The sequence below is a fragment of the Gopherus evgoodei genome, chromosome 6 (genome assembly GCF_007399415.2).
Source record: "Gopherus evgoodei ecotype Sinaloan lineage chromosome 6, rGopEvg1_v1.p, whole genome shotgun sequence".
Classification (NCBI taxonomy): Eukaryota; Metazoa; Chordata; order Testudines; family Testudinidae; genus Gopherus; species Gopherus evgoodei.
In genome coordinates, this window is record NC_044327.1 from 90,228,362 (window position 1) to 90,250,397 (window position 22,036).

Here is a 22,036-nt window from a genome sequence, read left to right on the forward strand (position 1 = left end):
GAGCCCTGTAGTGGGTTTCTAGCTAGGACTATGGAACAGGGCATGGTGGATAGGTCAATGCAGCAATGACAGTCAGTCCACACAATGAAAGTGGCAGAATTAGTAACTTTATTATAAGTAGATTTTTTTGGTTTGTTCCCCCCCCCCCCGCCCCGCCCCAAAAAAATAAATACGATCCTCAAACTAGCAGATTTTAATCCATTTTAACCAAGGCCATGGTAATTCTTCCCCTCCCACCCCTGGAAAAAAAAAGAATTAGTCACATTAAACTACTAGTTAGCCAATCACCAGAACACAAAAGTTGCTAAAGAACCACTTATTGTTCTAGTCTATTTACAAATTCACCTTATCCTCCGCTTGTCTTCACCCTAGGATGGCAAAGGCAAAGCTTTTAAAGGCTAATATTAGCTTTGTTTTCTACAGACAGATGAAGAGAAAAGACAGGGTCTACCAGTTGTAATGCCAGTATTTGATCGAAAGACCTGTAGCATCCCCAAGTCTCAGATATCCTTCATCGATTATTTTATAACAGACATGTTTGACGCCTGGGATGGTAAGAAGTTCTACATTTTCTTCTTTCTCTGTTGAAGAGCAAATCCCTGTTACAAACCCTATTATTCTCTCGTGAATTATCTCAAGCGCTGTTCCTTCTACTGTTTTGCATTTCAGCAACTGTGTCAATACTGAGTATGCAGGAGGATCTAAATGTTAGTTGTGTAAATTGCATTATTTATACTGAAATTGAACTTTATTGTAGATAATTTCAGAAAATCAAGTACTTTTAAAAATAAAACATTTTATTCACCTTTTTTAATGATTTAAGATGAAAATAGGGTTTTTTACCAACTTTCTCCTTTAGCAGAATATTTCTTCTTAGCAAATGAAAATTAAGATAGATCTTCCTGTTCATCTACCAGAATTATTGATAAATCAGTCCAGTCATAAAAATAGGATTTGCTTATTTGTGATGTTGTGAAGACAGGACAGAATCTTGCCCCTAATAACACTACTTAGTAGTAGTGCAAAAAGTAAAAGGATGGCAAGGTTACACTCAATCACCTGCCAGATAATAATAGTGTAAACATTAGATCAAGTAAGGCTGGTGCTATCCTTCTGAACACTATGCTGTACGAAGCTGTGATACGCTATTGTTCCTTCTGTCCATTGCAGGATTTGCACATCTACCTGTTTTGATGGAACACTTGGCTGTTAACTACAAACACTGGAAAACATTAGATGAGTTAAAATGCAAGAGTCTCAGGCTTCCAGCAGAGAACAACTGAAGCAAAGAGAAGAAAACCTCTTGACCTACCAGTCACACTGTGAATCATTTACTAAATTAGATACAAGAGGCACTGTGTCTCGTTTAATATGAATTTACAAACTCTGCAGCAAGGAGAAAATATTTTACTACTCACTTTTAAAATGCTCTAAATTCTACAAAAGTTTTTCATCAAGGTATGTAACTGGAGATAAATAAATGGTCTTTGGAACTACCCTTTTGTGGCAGAACAGGTATTTCTAAAGCTAATTTGTAAAGTTTGTTTTAGTGCATTTGTCTAATCTTGTAACTGGTGCAATTTTATTTAGTGACTAAAATATACTATGTACCAATGATTCTCATACAAAAGTGTAATCTAGTCACCCGTGAAATGCAAATAGGTTAATCAAACACAAAATAGAGTAAAAACCACCACAATTCGGCATAAATTTGCCCCCGTTACCGTAAGTAAAACTTTAAGAACTTTATTTCTAAAGAGAAGTTCTAAAGTAGAACAAGTGAGGCTTCATAGTTTCAAAACGTACCGTTTTTAGAGAGGAACACGGTCTAGCCTGCCTACAAACTTTTAACCGTTTGTTATTAATCAAACATAGAATATAATTTTACCTCTGTCATATTGCACAGATCAACCTGTTTCTCTCCTTTCCCATATAAACTCTTGATTGTTATAATTCAATCAGTCTAATTTAATTACATTTGTTACATAGAGGGGACTTACCATGGTTCATATAATTGGTGCGATTCACTCTTTTCTCTATCGTACAGAGGTTACCAGGAGACATTTTGTCATATTTTACATGTAAGCCACTACAGCGTGGGATTGATCAAACTTTTTAATAAAATTGTTTGTACACATGGTCACTAAGATTTTATTAAATCTAAATTTTGTGGACACAAGGCCATATGTTGTGATATATATATAAGTATGGACCTGTAACTTTTTAAGAGTTTTCAGGTTATAAATTATAACAGCATAATAACTTATGCTTTTTCCCCCCTCTAATAGAATATGCTGTTTTATTAGATGATGTAAAAAGTATTTCAAAAGATGTAAATAAGTTAGAAACTGAACATAGTATTTTCATTAGTTTTAAAATATGAAATTTATGGTAACGCTTCCAAAGCACAAATGCATATTTTTATACATCTCATTTTAATCACTACTTTGTGCAAACCCTGAGTTCAGATTTTAGACTTTGTTTAAATACTAGCAAAACAGCTAATGGCAATTACTGATTTTTAACACTGTGCACTCCAAGTTGCAGTCAAGAGTTGCAAGCTGTGACTTTATCTAAAGAGGTATAAAGCACATTGCTCATAGAAAATAAAGGACTTTGGACACGCTCTATACCTCTGTTTTGTGCTGTATCAAGTAGTAAACCAGGTAAAAAGAAAACAGACATACTGCTATGGAGGAAAAATGATGATTGTAGTTTACTGCAGGAAGCTTACATAATGTGCCAACATTTTTTCTATGTTTTGTACCAAGTTATGTAAACAAATGGAAACATCGTACAATTTCCATGCAGAGAAATGTATATAAGCTATATTTTTGTTAGAATTGTAATAGAACCTTACTTTTGTCATAGCTCAGGCAGTTTGCTGTGTATTATAATGCTGCATTGTGTATATTTGAAGAATGGTGTTTTTGGTGAACTGTCTATAGTCATTATCCCCATGATGTACGACTACACAAAGTTTTAGCTCTGATTACATTTTTTTCCAATGAATTTTTATTCAAATAAGTTGACTTCTAGGTTTTATACTGTAAAATGTTTGCTCTTCTCATTCTTTCATTTACGAGCAAGTGTTCTGGTAATGATTATATCTTGAACCAATTATATGCTAAAAGACTTGACTCTTGTTGCAGTTTCTGTTGGAGAGGAGGAAAGATCTCCCATGAAACTTCAAAGTGTGTCACTCGAACTCAGTTTGTTAAATACAATATCAGTTTTCCGACTACAAATGTTCTGTATAAAGTTTTACTTCCTATTGTCAAATTTTATACCAATTTCAAACTCTTACACTACTGTAGGAAATGTTAACTGTTGAAGAAATAAAGCCCAACTACAGTTTTGTTCATCTGAAACTTTATTCATGTGTTGAGTTTTACAAGTAATAGTGACTGCCGATTAAACAAAAATTGGGGTTAGGCAAGGTAACTAGTAATGGAATGATGACCTTGTGCAATAAAAGCTTTAGGCCATGTCTACACTGCCACTTATGTCGGCAAAACTTGTCACTCAACCTTGTTGTTTTTTTTATTTCTTCTGTCAGTGCTTCCCCCTACTGGTTTTCCCCTAGGAACGAGTGGCTTGGCCCTTATGTTTTAATTGCACTTATTGCAGCCTCAACTCAGCCAAGAGAGAGGTTTAAAGTTTGTAATTCTGGATTTAGCTATCATGCTCTGAAAATAGCTGCCCCTGAATCGAAAAGTTATGGCTCTGCTACTGCTGAAAGATGCATGATCACCATGCCCTAAAAACCTGTTTTTAAAGCTGCTGGGTTTTCCTCTGCACTTGTTTCTACTCAAGGGCATTCTCAGTGTAATGGATTTAAAACCAACTAAAAAAACTCCCCCAGATTTCTCTCTACTGCTGAACAAGCCTTTTCCAGTCTCAGCTGAATATGGAGGTTCTCACATTCTAAAGAGCCCAGAGGGATTGCCAGTGTTTTTGTTCAAGTCAAATGAACTGAGATGAAGAAATGATGGAAAGAGTAATCTAAATCTAATCTAATCTATACTTCATATTAAACACACTAATGTTACATAAGCCATCTCAGGTGCCTTAATCCCCACTAAGGTCACAACTACTGTGAGCTACTAGCATCCTTGTACTACCCTGTTGGCAAAACAGAAAAAGTCACTGGCCATTTCTTCTCATCCTCTACTTTTGTGCACATTATAAAAACTTAAAATACTAAAAATCCTACCTAAAAGCATTTGTGTTTATCATTTTCTGCACACATTTAAACCCAGACCACCGGTCAGAAAAGCCATCTATTTCTGCCTTTAAATAAGGGATTATATAAATGAAACCTCTAATTATTCTTCCTTAGCCCTGCAGTGAGGTTGGCTCTGTTAAATCCCAGTGACAAACTGCTTCAGTTATGATTCAACCAAGAATTTTAGCCTCTGTCATGCTGATCTCCATCCATGTTTCTTTAAAAGAAAATTATGGATGCTAACAATCAATTATTACTTTCAATGGCTTAAAGACCAAACATGGCACTTCTGCTGAAACAGCAGGCCCCTGTTTCAAACATGCAACATTCTCTTTTGGTTGTATAGAGTAATAGCAACTAATAATTCAAAGAAAGGGGAAAAGACACCACCTTTACTGTATGGCATTTAAAAGGTATGGCATAACGATACACATTAGTTTCAATATTTAAACTTTTCAAATAGCTCAATTTCCTTTACACACATACGTAACATACACACAGCTCATGCACATCTATCGCTTATTCAACCAAGTTAGAACCTAAGCTGCAAGTCATCATTTTGCTCTAATTTCTGAAATAATGTTAAACTACGCAGTCTAGATTCTCTTTCTCCATCTTTCCACAAAATAATAAGGTGGTCAGCAGAGCATGTCACCAGGCCAAGTTCACTAAAGTACAGGAACATCTGCAATGAAAACCATTAACATGATCATGCTGCACATGTAGATTTAGGCAAGTGGCTTATTTTCAGCTTTGTGTGAGATGGATCATCAGGGATCCCACAATATTTCTGTTTAAATGCAGAATAATGTTTTCCACATATGTGAGATTTCATACAAAGTTTTCCATATCATATGTAAACTCTTTGATACTAAAATGTAAGGCAGAGATAGCAGAAAAACAAGCTGTGTCACAATAATCATCTCTGGTTCTTATATAGCATTTTTCATCAGTAAATTTCAAAGCATTTTAACAAAGGTCATCCCCATTTTACAGATGGGCAAGTCACTTGATTGCTGGGTGTCAGTTTCCCTAAGATCACGCAGCAGGCCAGTGGCAGAACCAGGAAAAGAACCTAGGTCTCTGGACAGTGCTCTAACCACTGGGAAACACTGTCTCCTGCATCACATCAGGGCCTGTGCCAGTGGGCTGGGGGACCTACACATCACTAGAGGTCATACAATAAGTGATAAGATGGCAACTTCCTCAGGCAGCAAAGTGTGCCTAGCCAAGACAAACACAGACGGACACAGGAAAGTGGCCCAGCCAGAAATGCTAAAGAATGGCAGAAAGGGAGTTTACAAGATAATTAGGACTGACAAATGGTGCTACTGGCAAGTATACTGCGTGAAGAAAGGGAAGCCCCTCAAGACTTCTCTTTATGGACTATCAACAATCTGCCGACAGTCAAGAAGCAACAAACAGTAAAAGGAACGGCAAAGCAGCAGATGTCAAACTGTCAAAATATGAAAACAATTCAGTTCAGTAGTCAGAGGAACAAGTCATGAGGCACAACTGTCTCACAGTTGTAACATCCTGATTCCTCAACTGATTAGGAAGATTCTGTCCTGCGGAAGCATTCAGCCAAAGGAGTCTGTCACAGCCTGCCTCCTCCAGGAACAGCTGTAGCAAAGTTAACAGCAATGGGGACTCTCCCAGGTAGAAAAATGTCAAACCCACAGCTTTGGATATCATGTTCCACTGGAAAAGAGCTCCAGTCTGCTTGGAGTTAAACATTTCCCCCGAGCAAAATGCTGTAGAAGACAGATCCAGCAATCGGGATAAAGTCTATTGAAGAACAAACAGCTGTACAGTGGCATGGGGTGTTTCAATGACTGATTCACGTGCACTCTCCACAGGAAATGGCTGTGGCTTGCTGTGAATTGGATGTGGCTGGAGTTTTTAAGCAAATATGAATTTTTGCATGAAAATCAAATACAATCATGGGAAAATACTGTTTAGAGCAAGGGATACCTTTTATCCTTGGCTTTGTTTTGTTACAAAGATCCAAGTAGGACAGCAGCTTCTGGATTTGCATGTTATGCCAGGAAAAAACCCTCACTTCCAGAATCAAAGGGTTAATAATTGCCATTAAGTGTGGTCACACTAGACCTTCTCAACTATGAGGTAATAGTGACTCCAAAAAGAACGGTCTTTTAGACAATGACTGCCCCTTCCTTATTCTCTACCTTCTTTCCTGTTTGTAAAGATAGCCGGGAACATAAGAGCAACCATACTGGGTCAGACGAAAGGTCCATATAGCCCAGGATCCTGTCTTCCGACAGTGGCCAATGCCAGGTGCCCCAGAGAGAATGAACAGAGCAAGTAATCATCAGGTGATCCATCCCCTGTCGCCCACTGCCAGACCCTCTCTTTTCTGGTTATAGAAAAGTCCATCCGATCAACTAGCAGGAAATTCCCCACCCTAGTGCTGACAACTATATATTTTGTTTGTTTTGTATTAAATCGGTGTTGGTGATAGATGTGGGATGGAATAGGCCCTTTAACTAGGTTTTCTACCTCCCCAACCAACTCTTTCTTCCCCAGATCCAAAACGTTTCTTTCTAATGCTGAAATTGGTGTTCGTCAGACTGCAGAACCATGAAGACACAGGGAGGTGCAGCTATTTAAAATTAAAATAAATCACTAACATTTTACTGGGCAGATAGCATGGAGTGATACCTGATTTAAAAAGGCAGCTATAAAACACACTGTGTACACGAGGGACATTTAACATTGCTTTCAATCAATAGCCAGAATGTTTATGGCTGATGAATGAAGAAAGGATTTTCATAATCTTACAGCACAGAAGGCTGCTTAACAGGTTTTATGTATTACAGCCCCATGAGTTGGAGCCTGGAACCTGCATACCAGGTTCCCAGTGCCAGTTTTATGAGATCTGAGGACTCAAGGGTTGCTTAAGAAACCTGATAATGCAGAAGGTGCTATTTTCTATGGCTTCTACTTCTACACCTCTCCACATGGAGCTGTAATTGTTCTAATTCTTATCTAGATTTTGCACCAGTGGATTTGACTTCTCTCACATTGCACAATAAATCTAGACATTATTTTGCCCCACACATCTTTGCAACGTTCTTCAGAGTTTCTCTTTTTTTGAGAAACTTGCTGTGAACCAAGCAAGGCCAAAGTGCAGGCCTCATGCAGCTCTGCAGCATGACAATCAGATTCCCAGCCTCCTGAGCCATCTAGTCAGAAATTACAGATGTTTAAGAAGAAACATTACCAAAATTACAGCATTAAATAAGATTCACATTTTGTTTCTCTTACTAAATTCCACATACCTGCACGGCTGACGAATGCCCAATCAAATCGCCAATAAGCTCCAAGGAATATGTTGTAGTGCTTTCTTGCATCTTTTTAGCAGTTTGGCTTACTTGTTTGTTGGCCCTTCCAAAGCCCCACATGTTGAGAAACCCTGGGACACAGATAAAGGAGAAAATCCTTCTTTCCATTTTGGCAAAGGCTTGTATTAATATTTGACTAAACGCTATACTTAGAGGACTATGGGATAGTCACTTAACTCAAAAAAGACAACAGATGATGTGTAATAAAACATTTCTGCACCTGCATTAAGACCACACACTTCTTAAATCTGTGGGTAACAAACTTCAGATACTGTTCCCCTTAGTAGGCCTGTCATGGCAGACAAGTTAAATTACCCGCTTGGATTGTAACTGGGATGAGACAGCGAAGAAGGTTTAGCACAGAGGGAAGCTGCCCAAATGAACCCAGGAGACAAAGGTGGATAGTGCAGTGCTGTGAGGCTTACCTCTACTCTGTCCTGCCTAAAATGACTGGTTGTCCTTAAATGGAATGGAAAGGGAGGAACAAGGCACTGAGCTCTCTTCTCAGTGACTTGCACAACACATTCATGTTTACCAACAGGTAACAAGCTCAAGTTTCTGTTCCTGCACTATCCACCTATATATTCTCCTTCCTACAGAAAACCCAGAGGGACTTGAGGACCAAAAAGCTCTTGTCAACTGCTCCTCCAGGACCGCGCTCACCAGCTGCTGCTGCTCCCAGATATCCAGAAGCAGCTGCAAATTCAACTTTCCTAGGTTATGAATTTAAGCAAGAACGGGCAGGTAATTCCATAATTCACAACATGGACATAATCTCTAGCCCTGCTGCTGCTGTTTTTCCCACATCCTATATGCACTCTCTCTCTTATCCAGGCTGATTCTCTGTAGGCTAGTTCTCATTTATGCTCCAGTCTCCAAGACACTGTGTAAACTGTGTAACTGTATTGACAGAATTGAAAAGATTGGGTGTCATCTATCTATAGAATGAAGACAGGGCTGGATTTAGGGGAAGGCAACCCAGGTTACCGCTGGGGTGCCAGGTGTGGGGGATGCCAGGCTCGGGGTGCTGGTTTTGTTATTAGCGACAAAAGGGAAAATAGACTGTTTGAAGTCAAATGTTTCAGATATTCTGATGTGGATTCATTTTTCACTAACTTCCTAAAATTCCTTTGTAGAATCTTGGAACCTTCCACACTTTGTGAGAACTACATTTTCCTTGAATCTCCTAGAATATTGTCAGCCATGCCCTCACGGGAAAATAAAGGGCAGGGCACCACCAGTCCATCACTGAAATATAAGAACAAAGTGAGAGCCCAGGCGTGACACTGTGAACCTTGTTTTATTGTGTAATTGTGGGAGGAGGGTGCCAAAGACATTCCTCATGTGGGGTGCCATATGGTCTAGGGCTGGCCCTGACTGAAGATGGCACAACCTATACTTTCTCACTAACCCTTCGATCAGCCCAAACACACACACTGAACAAGAAGGGTGACAAATTGGAATCCTGTATGAGAGAGATGAACAGTTACTCTCTGGGATCACTCAGAGCAAAGAATAGAGCAGGGATCAGCAACCTTTGGCACACGGCCTGTCAGAGAAAGCCCCTGGCAGGCCAGGCTGGTTTGTTTACCCTGCCACATCCACAGGTTCAGCTCATCGCAGCTCCCACTGGCCTCGGTTCACCGCTCCAGGCCATTGGGAGCTGCGAGAAGTGGCACAGGCCGAGGGATGTGCTGGCCGCCCTTTCCGCAGCCCGCACTGGCCTGGGACGGCAACCCGCACCCAGTGGGAGCTACAATAGGCCAAAACTGTGGCTGCGTCAGGTACACAAACTGGTTTGGCCCGCCAGGGGCTTTCCCTGGCGGGCCACGTGCTAAAAATTGCCGATCCCTGGAACAGAACAACTCCATCTATCCCCCTACCATGTAGCCCCATGTAGCATCTTCACCTGATTATAAAAATTATGTACCTCCTATATGAAAACAAACATTCTTACCTCATATAATACATCATGTATTGCATCACAACTGAGCAACAGCTCAGATTTTGAATATTGAGTATAGAATATTCATAGTGAACTGTTTCTAATCAATACAGAGAGTAAAAAAAAGTCTTCAAAAATTAAAAATAAGTTAGCATGACTCTCTGAGGAAGCTGATCTGCTGGTGAATATTCTATGAACAGAGAAACGGGCTTAAATATACTCACTCAGTTTCAGCAAAGACCCTAAGGAAGCACAAAAACTCAAAGGGGAGTCTGTGTGGTGGATCTCTGCAACCAGATGGAACCCCAGTGACTTCAACAGGGCTCCTCAGTGTACAGGGGGCTACCTGGCCAGAGCTCAATGCAGGAACTTTCTAGGTGAGGCTATGCATATCAAGACTTTCAGTCAGCTGGTATCTTTGCTTATAAATTCCGAGGGAGAGAGAATAAAGGAAAAACAACATTTTCCGTGAAAGCTGCCCCTACTGCAAGCATGTCAGAGTTTCATTTTTTTTTATGCTATGCTCTGGAGCTTCTAGTTTTGTACGGTCAACTTTGGGGTCCATAGGGTATTTGTTGAACACTATTTTTATATAACCAATTCTCTCTGGAGCTATAGACAAACCTGTTGGAACAGGCTCAGCTGGAAGCTGCTGCTTTTCACGTAGTTCCCAAATGCGAACACTGCCATCGTCTGAGCATGATACCAGCTGCCTGTCCAACCAAATGAGGAATTATATTGAAACAGAACCAGCATGGATACATACTAGCACAAATCGACATAAAATTTCACTGCAGGTACAATAAATCCCCCAAGAGTCTACCCAATTTTATTACCAGTAACTCTTAAAAGTTATTATTTAACATGATGCTGAGAGATCTTTTGCAAAAGGACAAATTATAGTGAACTCAGGAAAATTAATATAAAACTATACAAATTTGCAATCCCACCTAATGCTTTTAAAAACGTACTGCTTTATAAAAACAAATGCAAGCTTTGATCTGCAAAGACTAATGCATGTGTGTAGTCTTAACAACTTAACTGTGCAAGTAATCCAATGGAGTGAATCTACTCACTGCTTAAAGTTAAGCACAGTGCAAGTGTTTGCAGGATCAGGGCCTTATTTTACCTTCTGATAGACATCTCCATAAAACGATAGTGGAGAATGGCAACATAGCTATTAGATAGAGATACCTACAGCAACCAACTGTCTTGTCTTAGCTCTATTTTGATGGATCTGTAATTCATCTGTAAATATTAAGCTCCTGCTAGACACTTGGCACTAAATGACAAAGAGTGGGAGTGATTATTTTCTGTTCAATATTTGTTCATTAAATTAATTAGGCTGTTTTTGAGCAACAGAAATGTCTAAATGAGTTTGGCATGTGGCTTTGTTTTGCTTTATTAAATGCAAGTGTGAAAAGATATTTCCATAATGGAGACTAATTATTTTGCTAGATTTGAATTTAAAAAAGCAAAAGATATTTAATTTGGAAGCTGTGTACTAAGCATGCTGAATTCTATTATTCCACATCAAATTATAATGGTGTATTTTCAAAATGGAAAACAATGCTATTTCTTATGGCAGATCAAGCCAAAGATCAGGTACCCTATGCTGCCTTGGGAAGTTAAATGTAGCTTTGCAGGTTGTCCCTAGCCAGCTTTCTGAGCCTTGCATTTTTTTACTGCATTACAAAATTTACCATGACTTGTACCTGTTTGGAAGTCTTGCAATGTGCAATACAATGGAGTCATGAGCAGTTCTCTGGCAGGCAATCACACGCTTCATTTGAAGGTTATAGACATATATGCCCTTCCCAACAGCAGCAAACACACACTGGAAAGAAAATTCAATAGAACATTACACAGATACAGACATAAAACTATTATTTTGTGTAACAGATTTCCAGTGGTACTATGACATCATAAAGCTACTGCTACCGGGATCAACCTATCCTTTTAACCTGCATTAATGCACTGCCTTCTGAAGAATAAAAATATCAAACGATTGGAAAAGCTTTGACACTTCCTGGATGAGAGAGGAAGATTGGGTAGGAGACCTTACATATCATTGCAACAAAATTAGTAAAGCATAAAAATGTACTTGTAATTATATTGGGAATTCCTCTGTATGCTGAATTCCAAGTTGGCTACAGTGATATAACAAATTCACAAAGCGCAGCAACTGTTTCTTGTATGGAATATTTTTATTCAAAAACGTGTTAACCTATTGTGATAGGGTGTGTTGCCCACACGGGTCCTGCAGGGAAAGCTGCACAGATGAGTTTCTCCCTGGGAGTAGGGAGTGATGAGACTGCCAAACCTGGAGGAGTGGGGAAAGCTAGGATGTATGGAAACGGCTCAGAGAAAGGCAGCAGTCCAAGGAATGGACCTTTGCTGCTGTGTAGAGGGTCCCTGAGCCAGAACCTGGAGTATAGGCTGAGCCCGGTGGCACTGTGAGACAGTGAAAAAGAAGATTGCCTGAGACTGCTGGAGAGCAGGAACCTTGATGCACTCCTCCTGGAAGGGGAAACTACAATAATGACCTGGCCAGAAGGCTCAGTCACGCAGAGGACGCTGCGGTTCCTGGAGCAAGAGAGAGATTGTAGAGGAGAAACAGATGGAAGGAGCATTGACCTACCTGAGTTAATCCCCAGAACCACAAGGAGGCAGCACAGTCCACCGGTGAGTAGAGCAACCCATCACAAATTGATGGAGAACGTGGGCAGGATGGTCAACTCTGACACAGGGATCAGGAATGGACTGTGCCTCACAAGATCCCCAGGTGAGGGGCAGAGAGACACTATAATGCGGTTGAACCTTGCAGCAAGGGTACATAACAGGGAGAGAACCACTAAATGAAGACAAAATTGAAATGCCCACAGTACAGACTTTCTTTGCTGTGGGAAGATGTCCCCTACTAGGGTGCATGCCGGAATTTCTGTTTCCACAGTGGGGAGATAAGAAGCAACAGTGATGGGTCCCTGTTATGTGGGGATAGATATTAGAGAACCAGCAGAGACTGTGTGAAACCCTAGTGTATTTACAAAACTGTATGGTGCAGGTAGCTTGTCAACAGCAGCAGCAGCTGTACAGAATCCTTCATGAAAGCAGGAGGAGTTTTAAGGGCCACGAATGGGAAAGGTGCTCCAGGACTAGGAGTCCAGAGGCCCAACCCCAAAGCATTATGGCTGTGGAAGCAGGGGGCACCTGAAGAGAGCATGCCCCTATTTGGAGGGAAGCAAAGAGCCTTACCAGGAGACAAGGACTAAGGAGAGGGCCCAGAGAACACCACCCAATAAGTGTCTGGATTGAAGGAGGACCTGCTTTTGGTGTGGGAGAAAGGGCTACATAAAGAGGCATCGACTCTCACAGGGGAAAGAGAGCCCAGAAAAGGGCAAGGGACTGAGGCAAGAGAAAAAAGAGCCAGAGGCCCATAAGGAGTTCATAAGAATAGTGGAGAAACCCAAGAAGCAGGTAAAGAAATGTGAAGGGAAGAAAGAGCCTCTGCATTAATTACTGTCCTCCCTGGAGGACAAACACTGAGACAAACCCCAAAACAGTGGGAACTCGGAGCCTGGGAGCAAGGAGGACTCTGGGGGGAGGGGGTCCAGGTGAGAGAGAAGCTGTTAACTGCAGAGCAGGCCTGGGTGGAGGTTGCACAGGACCTGCAGTTCCAGCAGAAGAAACTCAGAGATGCTATGGAGGAAGGTCTCTGACCATGAGTTACAGCCTAAGACAAGAAAGGGATGACCTGAGAGCCCAGCTGCAGTAGGTACAGGTAGGTGATTTAGAGTAGAATAATATCTGCCCACCCCTGGTTGCAGCTTTGAGGGAGATGGTGTGTGATGAGGTGCACTCCCCCACACTTGCCTTGCAAAAGCTGAATTGGGCCAGGTGGACCCAATCATCTAATTAGGCTCCATGGGTGGGATGCAGCTATTTACAGAGAAGCTCAGCTGTGAGGGACAGGTGGAGCTTTTATCCAAGACAGGAAATTGGAAGCAGAGGGGGTTGCAGGGAGACAGGGAGGGGCTGCAGAGATGAGTTACCTAGAATTATTCCCTAGGCAGGGGGAGTAAAGAGACTGGCAACCCAGAGGAGGAGGGAAAATTAGGAGGTATGGAAGTGGCTCAGGCAAAGACAGCAAGGTCTAGGGAACAGACCTTGGCTACTGTGCACTCCTGAGCTGGAACCTGGAGTAGAGGGTAGTTCCTAGCTTCTCCTGCCTGGTGCTGTGGGAGTGGCACTGAGGCAGTAAAGCAGAAGACTGAGACTGTTAGAGAGCAAGAACTTTGATCCATTCCTGCAGAAGGGGAAACCACCATAGTGACCTGATTGGAGGACTGAGTCATGAAGAGGACCAGGGTGTACTGGCTTACTTTCACCTCTGAGCAGCTCTGACCAGCAGTGAATAGAGTAACCCATCACACCTGCTTAGGCTAATTCTAGTTTAAAACTACATGTAGAAAGAAAAAACTCTAAGTTTAATATCTCAAAGAGCAGGAAGAACTTGTACACAGAACCAGTTTGTACAAACTACAAACACTAGCAACAGCTCTAGAGTTGTCATGCACAAGAGTGTATTTATGTAAATTCACTGCTGGCTTTATCACAAAGATTTGCAAACTTTTCTTTCCTCAATAAAGCACTGGAATGAGTTTGCAGGAAAACAGTATGTTCTGAGGTATCTTAATACCATTTTACCTGAACTATGGGGTCTGGGCCAGTTCATTTCAACCTTTTTTATCACTATTATTCTTTATTTATGTTGCAGTAGCATCAAGAAGTCTCATTAAGGAAGATGAGCCCCAGAGAGCTGAGCTCCTAAAATGAGAGTCCCTGCCCCACAGAGCTTCCACATATTGCAAAGGCTGGAAGCACTACTGTTACAGCTGTTATTATCTTAGTAGAGAGTGTAGGGATGCTGTACAATTACTAAAACAAAACTCTACAGTTCCCCTCATTATGTAATGATGTCTGGTTTGCATAATCACTGTATTCCACTTGGATGGCAGCCATTATTAGCTATAGGGCAGTATTCTGCAGAATCACTTTACAATTATACTCAATAAATGTACTGTGAATAGTCAGATCTGTCTGGGAACTTTTTCCCAGCATTCCCAACTGGTCTTGTAAATTTGGCAGAACCAAGCAATCAGACCTAAAGTGGCCATTTTGTACCTGTTTTACCTTCCTCTCTTCCAGCTGATGAGTACTGAGATCCTCTGATGTTTCCCCTCCAGCTTTCCCACTCGTGTACCTCATAAGACAGCACATTCTCACAAACTACTATAATCCCTCTGGGCCCCATACCCAGAAACAGTTGCCCATATAGAGATGCTTCCTCACTCAATCCAAACAAAGCAGAGAGAAATATTTTTTTAAAAAAAAACAAAACATCAGGCTGCATAGCAGGGAAATATTTTTGTTTAAAAGTATTTAAAAACCCTTTTGACTATTTCTTTCAGGCCAAAACCTACTCTCTCTGGAGTCCATGTGAACTGTGCAATTGATTTCAATGAGGACTAGCTCTGATCCTTCCTCTAATCCATTTCCTCCTGTCTACATGCCAGCAAGGTTCTCCTCACAATAACTCTGCTAGATTTGAATTTATACTGGGTTATCTCAGCCCCTCCCTCCCAATTTAATTTTGAAATTCAACTATATTGTCATTATTCTGAGATGAGCCTCATCAACCAGTAGGGAGGGGAGGAGATGAAGAGAGTAAGGGGAAAAGCCAACAGGGTTTTTCAGGGAACAATTTTTGTTGTTTTTTTTTTTGTTAAGCAATTTCCCTTTCAGCAGTTTGCAAGCCCATGTGGGGGATTTTCTCCTTTCACTGAAAACTTGATTTAACTAAACATGCCCTAACAATAACAACTTGAGAATGCTTTATTGCATACAAGGTAATAATCATGTTCTGAGCTGAGTTTCTTGGAAAGAACGCACACCCTTGTGTTATCACTGATACATTATAATAAGCTCTGCAGTTCTTTGCGACCTTTTCAATCAACTACATCGGCCAAGTGTCTTGGAACAAAGGCAGGAACATTTTTTACTACCATTTATAGACGTGTTCACAGTCAAGAACAGACTGTACATATACCCTTTGTTTAATTTAGTTTATTAAAGTGCCTACAGCTAGAACTGTCTGAGAGGCAAATTTTGAGTTGCTGCTCCAAACAGTTGGAATAACTTTATTTCACTGAAACAGACACCTACCTTGTTTGGTTTTTAAAACCAACTTTAAACACTTATTAAATCAGCCTTTGACAACTGAAAACAAGTTAAATTGTAATTGTTCACTGTTGCTGTCTGCTCGTTCTCAGGTTGAGTCTATTGACTCTCTGTACTTAACTACTTAGAAATAGCATTTGGTAACTGCTGTAACCTTGTTAATCTAATGAGCAAAATATTAATACTAGTGACTGCATTAATAAATAATAAAACCCAGTTCTGAAGAGAGCTGAGTAAACTTTAAACAAACATCACTTATTGCTTGCTAGAGTAGACTGAAAACGTTAACATAAAACACTCTGCTTTCTATTATAAAGATAAACTTTATTTTTTTTTGTTTGGTTTATTTTGTTTAAATTTTTTTTACCTCCGCATCAGATGTTAAATGCTGAATTGAAACTTCATGTTGGTTTTGTGATAATTTAATTTCTTGTTGTGTGACTGTGTGGAAAGACGGGTCCCATGTGTTGCAGTCACATACTTGACTTATCCAATTCAATGCATCCCAGACTATCAGCTCACCCACATGAGAGCCAGTCACAAAAGTCAAATCTAGGCAAAAGCACAAAGCCACATATTATAAATAATCTATTTCAAACTAGGAAGCTGCTCTACAAAAGCAACAGCTAAAAAGCTGCTAGATAAAACCTGTTTCTAAGGTAGTGATTGGTATTTGTAGTATGTATTTGGTTAAGTAAAATCCTCTGTCCTTTCAAAGAGGTTGGTAATCTGATTTCCTTTTATTGATATAAAATTTAAATACATGTTTTGCAAAACAAATCAGAAACGAAAGCATTTCAATTTCTGTGATGTACACCATGACAAAGAGAGGCACCACCAGCAGAAGCATGTGCAAATACTAAGGCTTTTTGTCTTCACCCTGCATGAACAGACACTTTATACTTCATTGGTGATTCACTGGATCCTCTTCTCTCAGGCAGCAAAGAATCCTGTGGCACCTTATAGACTAACAGACGTTTTGGAGCATGAGCTTTCGTGATTGAATACCCACTTCTTCAGATGCATGTGGTGGAAATATCCAGGGGCAGGTATATATATGCTAGCAAGCAAGCTAGAGATAACGAGGTCAGTTCAATCAGGGAGGATGAGGCCCTGTTCTAGCAGTTGAGGTGTGAAAACCAAATTTGACACCATCAGCTCAGGATTGAACAAAGACTGTGACTGGCTTGCCAACTACAGAACCAGTTTCTCCTCTCTTGGTTTTCACACCTCAACTGCTAGAACAGGGCCTCATCCTCCCTGATTGAACTGACCTCGTTATCTCTAGCTTGCTTGCTAGCATATATATACACCTGCCCCTGGATATTTCCACCACACGCATCTGAAGAAGTGGGTATTCACCCACGAAAGCTCATGCTCCAAAACGTCTGTTAGTCTATAAGGTGCCACAGGATTCTTTGCTGCTTTTACAGATCCAGACTAACACGGCTACCCCTCTGATTCTCTCAGGCAGAATATATAAGTGATTTCTTGGTGTGGAGAAGGGACTATGATAACCTAGAATGTATGACAGGTGGTGGTGTAAGATGGGCATTGTTAAGCACAATTGTAAATTGGGTATGCTGTGAGACATACCCAATAGTGTGTGAATTTTAAGGACAGAGAAATCTAGGATGAGCATTTTGGACCTTTGGTAGGTTGAGTTTGAAGGGTCATTGGTTGGCTGCTGACTAGAGAGGGCCAGAGAACTAGACTATGATCAGGAAGGGAAGCATTGCTGGGTTCTTAAAGGATTAGGCTTTCCCTCCTGGAGTAAGAGAGAGAGGTTAACAAAAGCTATTGTGTTTAATCTGGTTGAATAAAAAGCTTAACGGCTTCTCAAACCCCGAAATGGGAGGTGTAGTCAGTCAGTAGATTCTGAAGAGATCTGCAGAGCCCTCAACAGAGTTAGGGAAAGCAGCCAGGATTGTCCGATATTTACAGGTAAGTGTCCTGACAGAGTGACAGAGATTACAGGAGGGAAAAAGGCTATACTAGCAACCCAGACACATCAGTGTTGAACAATGTGTCCACGGAGGGGTTGGGGTCATGGCAGCTGGTTTTCCCCCATTTGTAGTTTTAGTGGGTGGGGCTGAGTTGCCTCATCTGTATGATGTCATGATAATGGTAGACACTTCCTGCAGGAGTACTTAGTGGGTTGCCTTTTAAAACCCAGCATTGTTCAACTCCTGGTATCAGAACCAATGGAATACTGTGGGAACACAAATCCCATAGATCTTGCTGTTCTAGAATCTAAGTTTTCATTTTCCCAGTTTTTCACAACACTGCACCATGGCCTCTGGCGCTATAATCCCGATGCAAGAAGCCGCTATGCCACATCCACAGGAATCCTGGGCACAGGTAGAATTGTGGGGAAGGATCAAAGTAGCATGGGAGAAGCAGGAGAGGATGTACCCAGGCCAACATAGGGGCTACTACAGCAGGGGCGAAGATAGGGCAACTATCAGGCCTACCCTATCTGTCAGCAGGGGCTCTATCAGCTCCCTCTGTACAGGGAAGGCACATTAACTCAGCTTGGTTCCTGTGCCGGCGTAGGGATGAATCTGGCTCAGACTCACGAGTCTTTTGTTTGTTCAGATGGGTTTGCGATAGTATTGAACATTAAGTCAATTTAAAGCAATACTAAAATCACAACTTGATTTTTTTTGTAAGATTTGAGTGTCCATGATGTGCTGCAAACTTTTTTTTTCTAAAAAGCAACGTAACATTTCTTTCAAACTTTGTAAAGTCTATTATAACAACTTATCATAGTCATCTAAGTTAAGCAACTGTAGGAGGTCGTGGAAGGGAATGACAGAATTAAACTTCCAATACAGCAACAAGATAGCAAAAAAACAAAATACAAACCAAATTCTATTACTGTCACTGGCTCCTCAAGTCACAACCTAGCTGGCTTACCTTCCCCATCCATGTAATAGCGATAATGGTACTTACTTCACCGGGATGTTGTGAGGATGAGTTAGTGTTTGTGAAGTCCTTTGACGATGTAAGGATTTCATAAGTATCACTACATATCATTTCAAAATTTGACTATCTTCACAACTCCATTTGACAGTTCCTCTAGTGGTTAGAAAGCTTTGTTCCAGTTATGTGTCTGGCCATAATCAAAACTAAACTTCATAGCTGAAAATATTCCACTAATAACTAGAAATACTAACTAATAAAGCATCAGTCTTACCATTGACACTGACCAACGAGAGGATATTATCTTGATGGTCAGCCAGGCGTTTTACTTCAAGGACATCCCAACCTTCAGATCCCTCTGTGGAAACTACCAACCTAAAAATTACTTAAGATAGATGGACAAATTTTCTAAACAAGCATTATCATTTGTACAGAGTAAAATGCAGCTCTGTTTAAATGAGAAACTCAACTATGAATTAAGTACACTTTAGATGACACAATGCAGTATATACTATACAGTTTAGGACAGTCTTTTTTGTGAGGGTTTCCCAACCCAAAAGCAGCTTTATTGCAAAATTTTAAAAATAAAAATCTGAAAAAATTCTTGTCTTTTTAAAATAAAATATGCACCCTTGAATTTATTTTCCAGTTTGTTTTTGTGAACACAGCAGTTTTTCTTTTGTCCATTCACATCCGCCCCATTTCCTCCCCCAATCTCTCCTCTCCCTACTACACCCCCACCCCGATCTGACCGCTTACACTCAAAATAAAATTCAAATAAAAATACTTTTATCAGAAATGGTAAAATTCCACCTGATTCCTAATCTTGAAACAAATAGTAAGCCAGAGAATCTCACCCCACCACAGAAGTGCTGCTTAGAGTGACTGAGACATAACTTTGCAGAAAACAAGCAAAAGAAGTTGTTGGGGTTTTTTTGTTTGTTTTTAATAAAGTGCAGTGGCTGTCCAGTACTGCAGCACCAATTGCATTTTTACTACTTCACTTGCAAGGGGATCGGACATTGAGCATTACACTCTACCAAAAAGTTGAATCAGAAGCATTTTTAGAACACCAGTTTCATCAGTTGTAATATGAAGTTTAAAAATAAAAAATTAAACATAGTCAGCATGCAGACCAGACTGGGGAAACATGCAGGTAAATATATATTGGAAAAAACAAGAAAGGAGGCAGCTGGGTAGAGTGGCACCTGGCTCCAATTCTCCTACATGGTTTTGATAAAATGCTTCAATCCATGTGTTTTTTTTGCAAACTACTGCATATAAGAAAAAATCCAAACTTCATGAATATATAGAGGGTTATGGAGATTAAGTTGAAATGTAATATACTCACTCAACTCTTTGCCAACTGCTGCTGCAACACAGTTTTTAGGCAATTCAACCAAAGCACTGATATCTTTAAAAACATCCGTAAAGAAAGGAAAAAAGGTTATTCTCCATATGAATATAATGCAATTAAATATGGGCTATTTCTTTATAACTCTAAAAATTATGGATTTTAATGAGAGGTCCGTTCCACATTCTCAACACACAGCTGAGAGAAACTGATATCACTTATGTACTGGCAACACAAATACACTGTTAAATCATAAAACATTTATTTATCAATTCATATATATTTCAAAACACTTTAACAGTACCTGTTTACAAGCAACGTTCATCTTTAGTAAAGACAATGGGCTAGATCCTCACCTGGTGTAAATTAGCGAGGCTCCATTGGCTTTGATGGAGTTATGCCAATTTACATCTGCTGGCTGGCTGTCTCAGTATGTTTTACTTAACTTTTTTTTTAAAGTTAAAAACAAAAACCAGGAGCATTCTGTCACACTACACCATTCAAATTATTTTAAACACTGTTGGCCTGATCTCCAGAGATGCTGCGTCCCACTGAAATTAAAGTATCAGAGGGGTAGCCGTGTTAGTCTGGATCTGTAAAAGCAGCAAAGAATCCTGTGGCACCTTATAGACTGACAGATGTTTTGGAGCATGAGTTTTCGTGGGTGAAAAAAAAAAATCAGACAATATGACAAATCTCTTGTAACGAGGGATTTTGTCACCGTTACAACTGTTAAATGGCCTAAGTGCTTGCAGTCTTGTGGAAAGTGTTTAGAACATGGGAGTTGAGGGCATTCAGCACCTCACAGCATCAAACCCTTCCTCAGGAAACTGTCCCATAAATTAAGAATAGCAGTGGTTTGTAACTATGTCCACCAGACAACACTATATACACTTTAACAGGTTTATAACTGGTTTTTTTTAATTAGCCCAATTACAAAGTGTTGGCATTGTTTGTAGCGCTATACTATACTTCATCTACAGATATGATTGTGTGATTTGGGTGCATTTTTAATTAGCATTTCCCTTGTTATTATATGCACTGTATGTAAAATATAGCACAACTGATTTTTGTAGGTAGTACTGAGTCCACAAATAATGCAAGTCTATATATAGTTAGATTTGTATCCCTTTACTCCAAATTTCTATTCCACATTGCGCGCGCGTGTGTGTGTGTATACACAGAGAGAGAGACAGATAAAGCATATTTGTATAGTTTTATCTATTCTAATTTTGAAGATCTAGGATTACACACACTTATGTAGAATAGCAACATACAGATAGATAGTACTCCTATGGCAATTAAGTTAGAATAGGTAAATTCATACAAATGCAGTGATTACATATATAGGACATTTTACGTGCATATCTGCTCTCTCTCCAGATAAAATGGAGATTAGTGAGATTCTACTCTAATCTTCAAAACAACCTTATGAAGTAACTAGTATTTATCTCTCTCACATGGGGAAACTGAGACACAGAATAACAGATTTGTCTGAGGCCACAGAAGGCGTCCGTGTCAGACCTGGAGCTAGAAGTCCAGAGTTTCTCACTTCCAGTCCCATGCATTAACTGCTGTACTATGCCCAACTCTTGGCTTTTGAATTTTGTGTGATAAAACAAAGGCAGACCAGCTCAAGTATTAGGATAGGTGATGTTTCTTGTATGAAAACTAAGCCTATCGTTGTAATCAGGCCACTGAGGTAATGTTTAATGATGTAACTGTTGTAATTGCAATGTATTTCATAGATACTTTGGGGGAAATGAGTTCTGTACTGTATTTACAGATATTGCTGCGCCAGACCATCGCTCTCAAGGTCCCAAATGTGTGACCTTTCTTCTCTTCCTCCCTCTATACCATCTCCTTGGGTGTTGTCACACCTTGTATGGTTTCAGCTACCATCTTTATAATGACTCACAAATCTGCCTTCTCCCTCCTCAGCTGTCTCTCTCCCCCTCCATCACATCTTAGCCTGTCCC

The 22,036-nt window shown here is 40.2% G+C and overlaps 2 protein-coding genes across 6 annotated transcripts in view; one reads left to right on the top strand and one right to left on the bottom strand.

The window, feature by feature from the left end:
- Positions 1-4,495, top strand: part of PDE8B (phosphodiesterase 8B) — a 163,576-nt gene extending 159,081 nt beyond the window's left edge. The window contains exons 21-22 of the mRNA XM_030566063.1: positions 424-553; positions 1,171-4,495. Coding sequence (XP_030421923.1) covers positions 424-553; positions 1,171-1,283 — 243 coding nt within the window. The 3' untranslated portion in view covers positions 1,284-4,495. The remainder of the gene's footprint in view (positions 1-423; positions 554-1,170) is intronic.
- Positions 4,496-4,592: 97 nt separating this feature from the next.
- WDR41 (WD repeat domain 41) overlaps positions 4,593-22,036 on the bottom strand; it is a 33,865-nt gene continuing 16,421 nt past the window's right edge. Inside the window, exons 7-13 of one of the 5 annotated variants that reach the window (XM_030566065.1) lie at positions 20,055-20,117; positions 18,978-19,070; positions 16,146-16,330; positions 11,254-11,375; positions 10,163-10,251; positions 7,531-7,664; positions 4,593-4,913 (exon numbers count right to left, since the gene is read on the bottom strand). In XM_030566065.1, coding sequence (XP_030421925.1) covers positions 4,761-4,913; positions 7,531-7,664; positions 10,163-10,251; positions 11,254-11,375; positions 16,146-16,330; positions 18,978-19,070; positions 20,055-20,117 — 839 coding nt within the window. In that variant the 3' untranslated portion in view covers positions 4,593-4,760. Of the gene's footprint in view, positions 4,914-7,530; positions 7,665-10,162; positions 10,252-11,253; positions 11,376-16,145; positions 16,331-18,977; positions 19,089-20,054; positions 20,118-22,036 lie in introns of all 5 variants that reach the window. The other 4 variants (XM_030566064.1, XM_030566067.1, XM_030566066.1 and 1 more) reach the window with 4 other exon arrangements.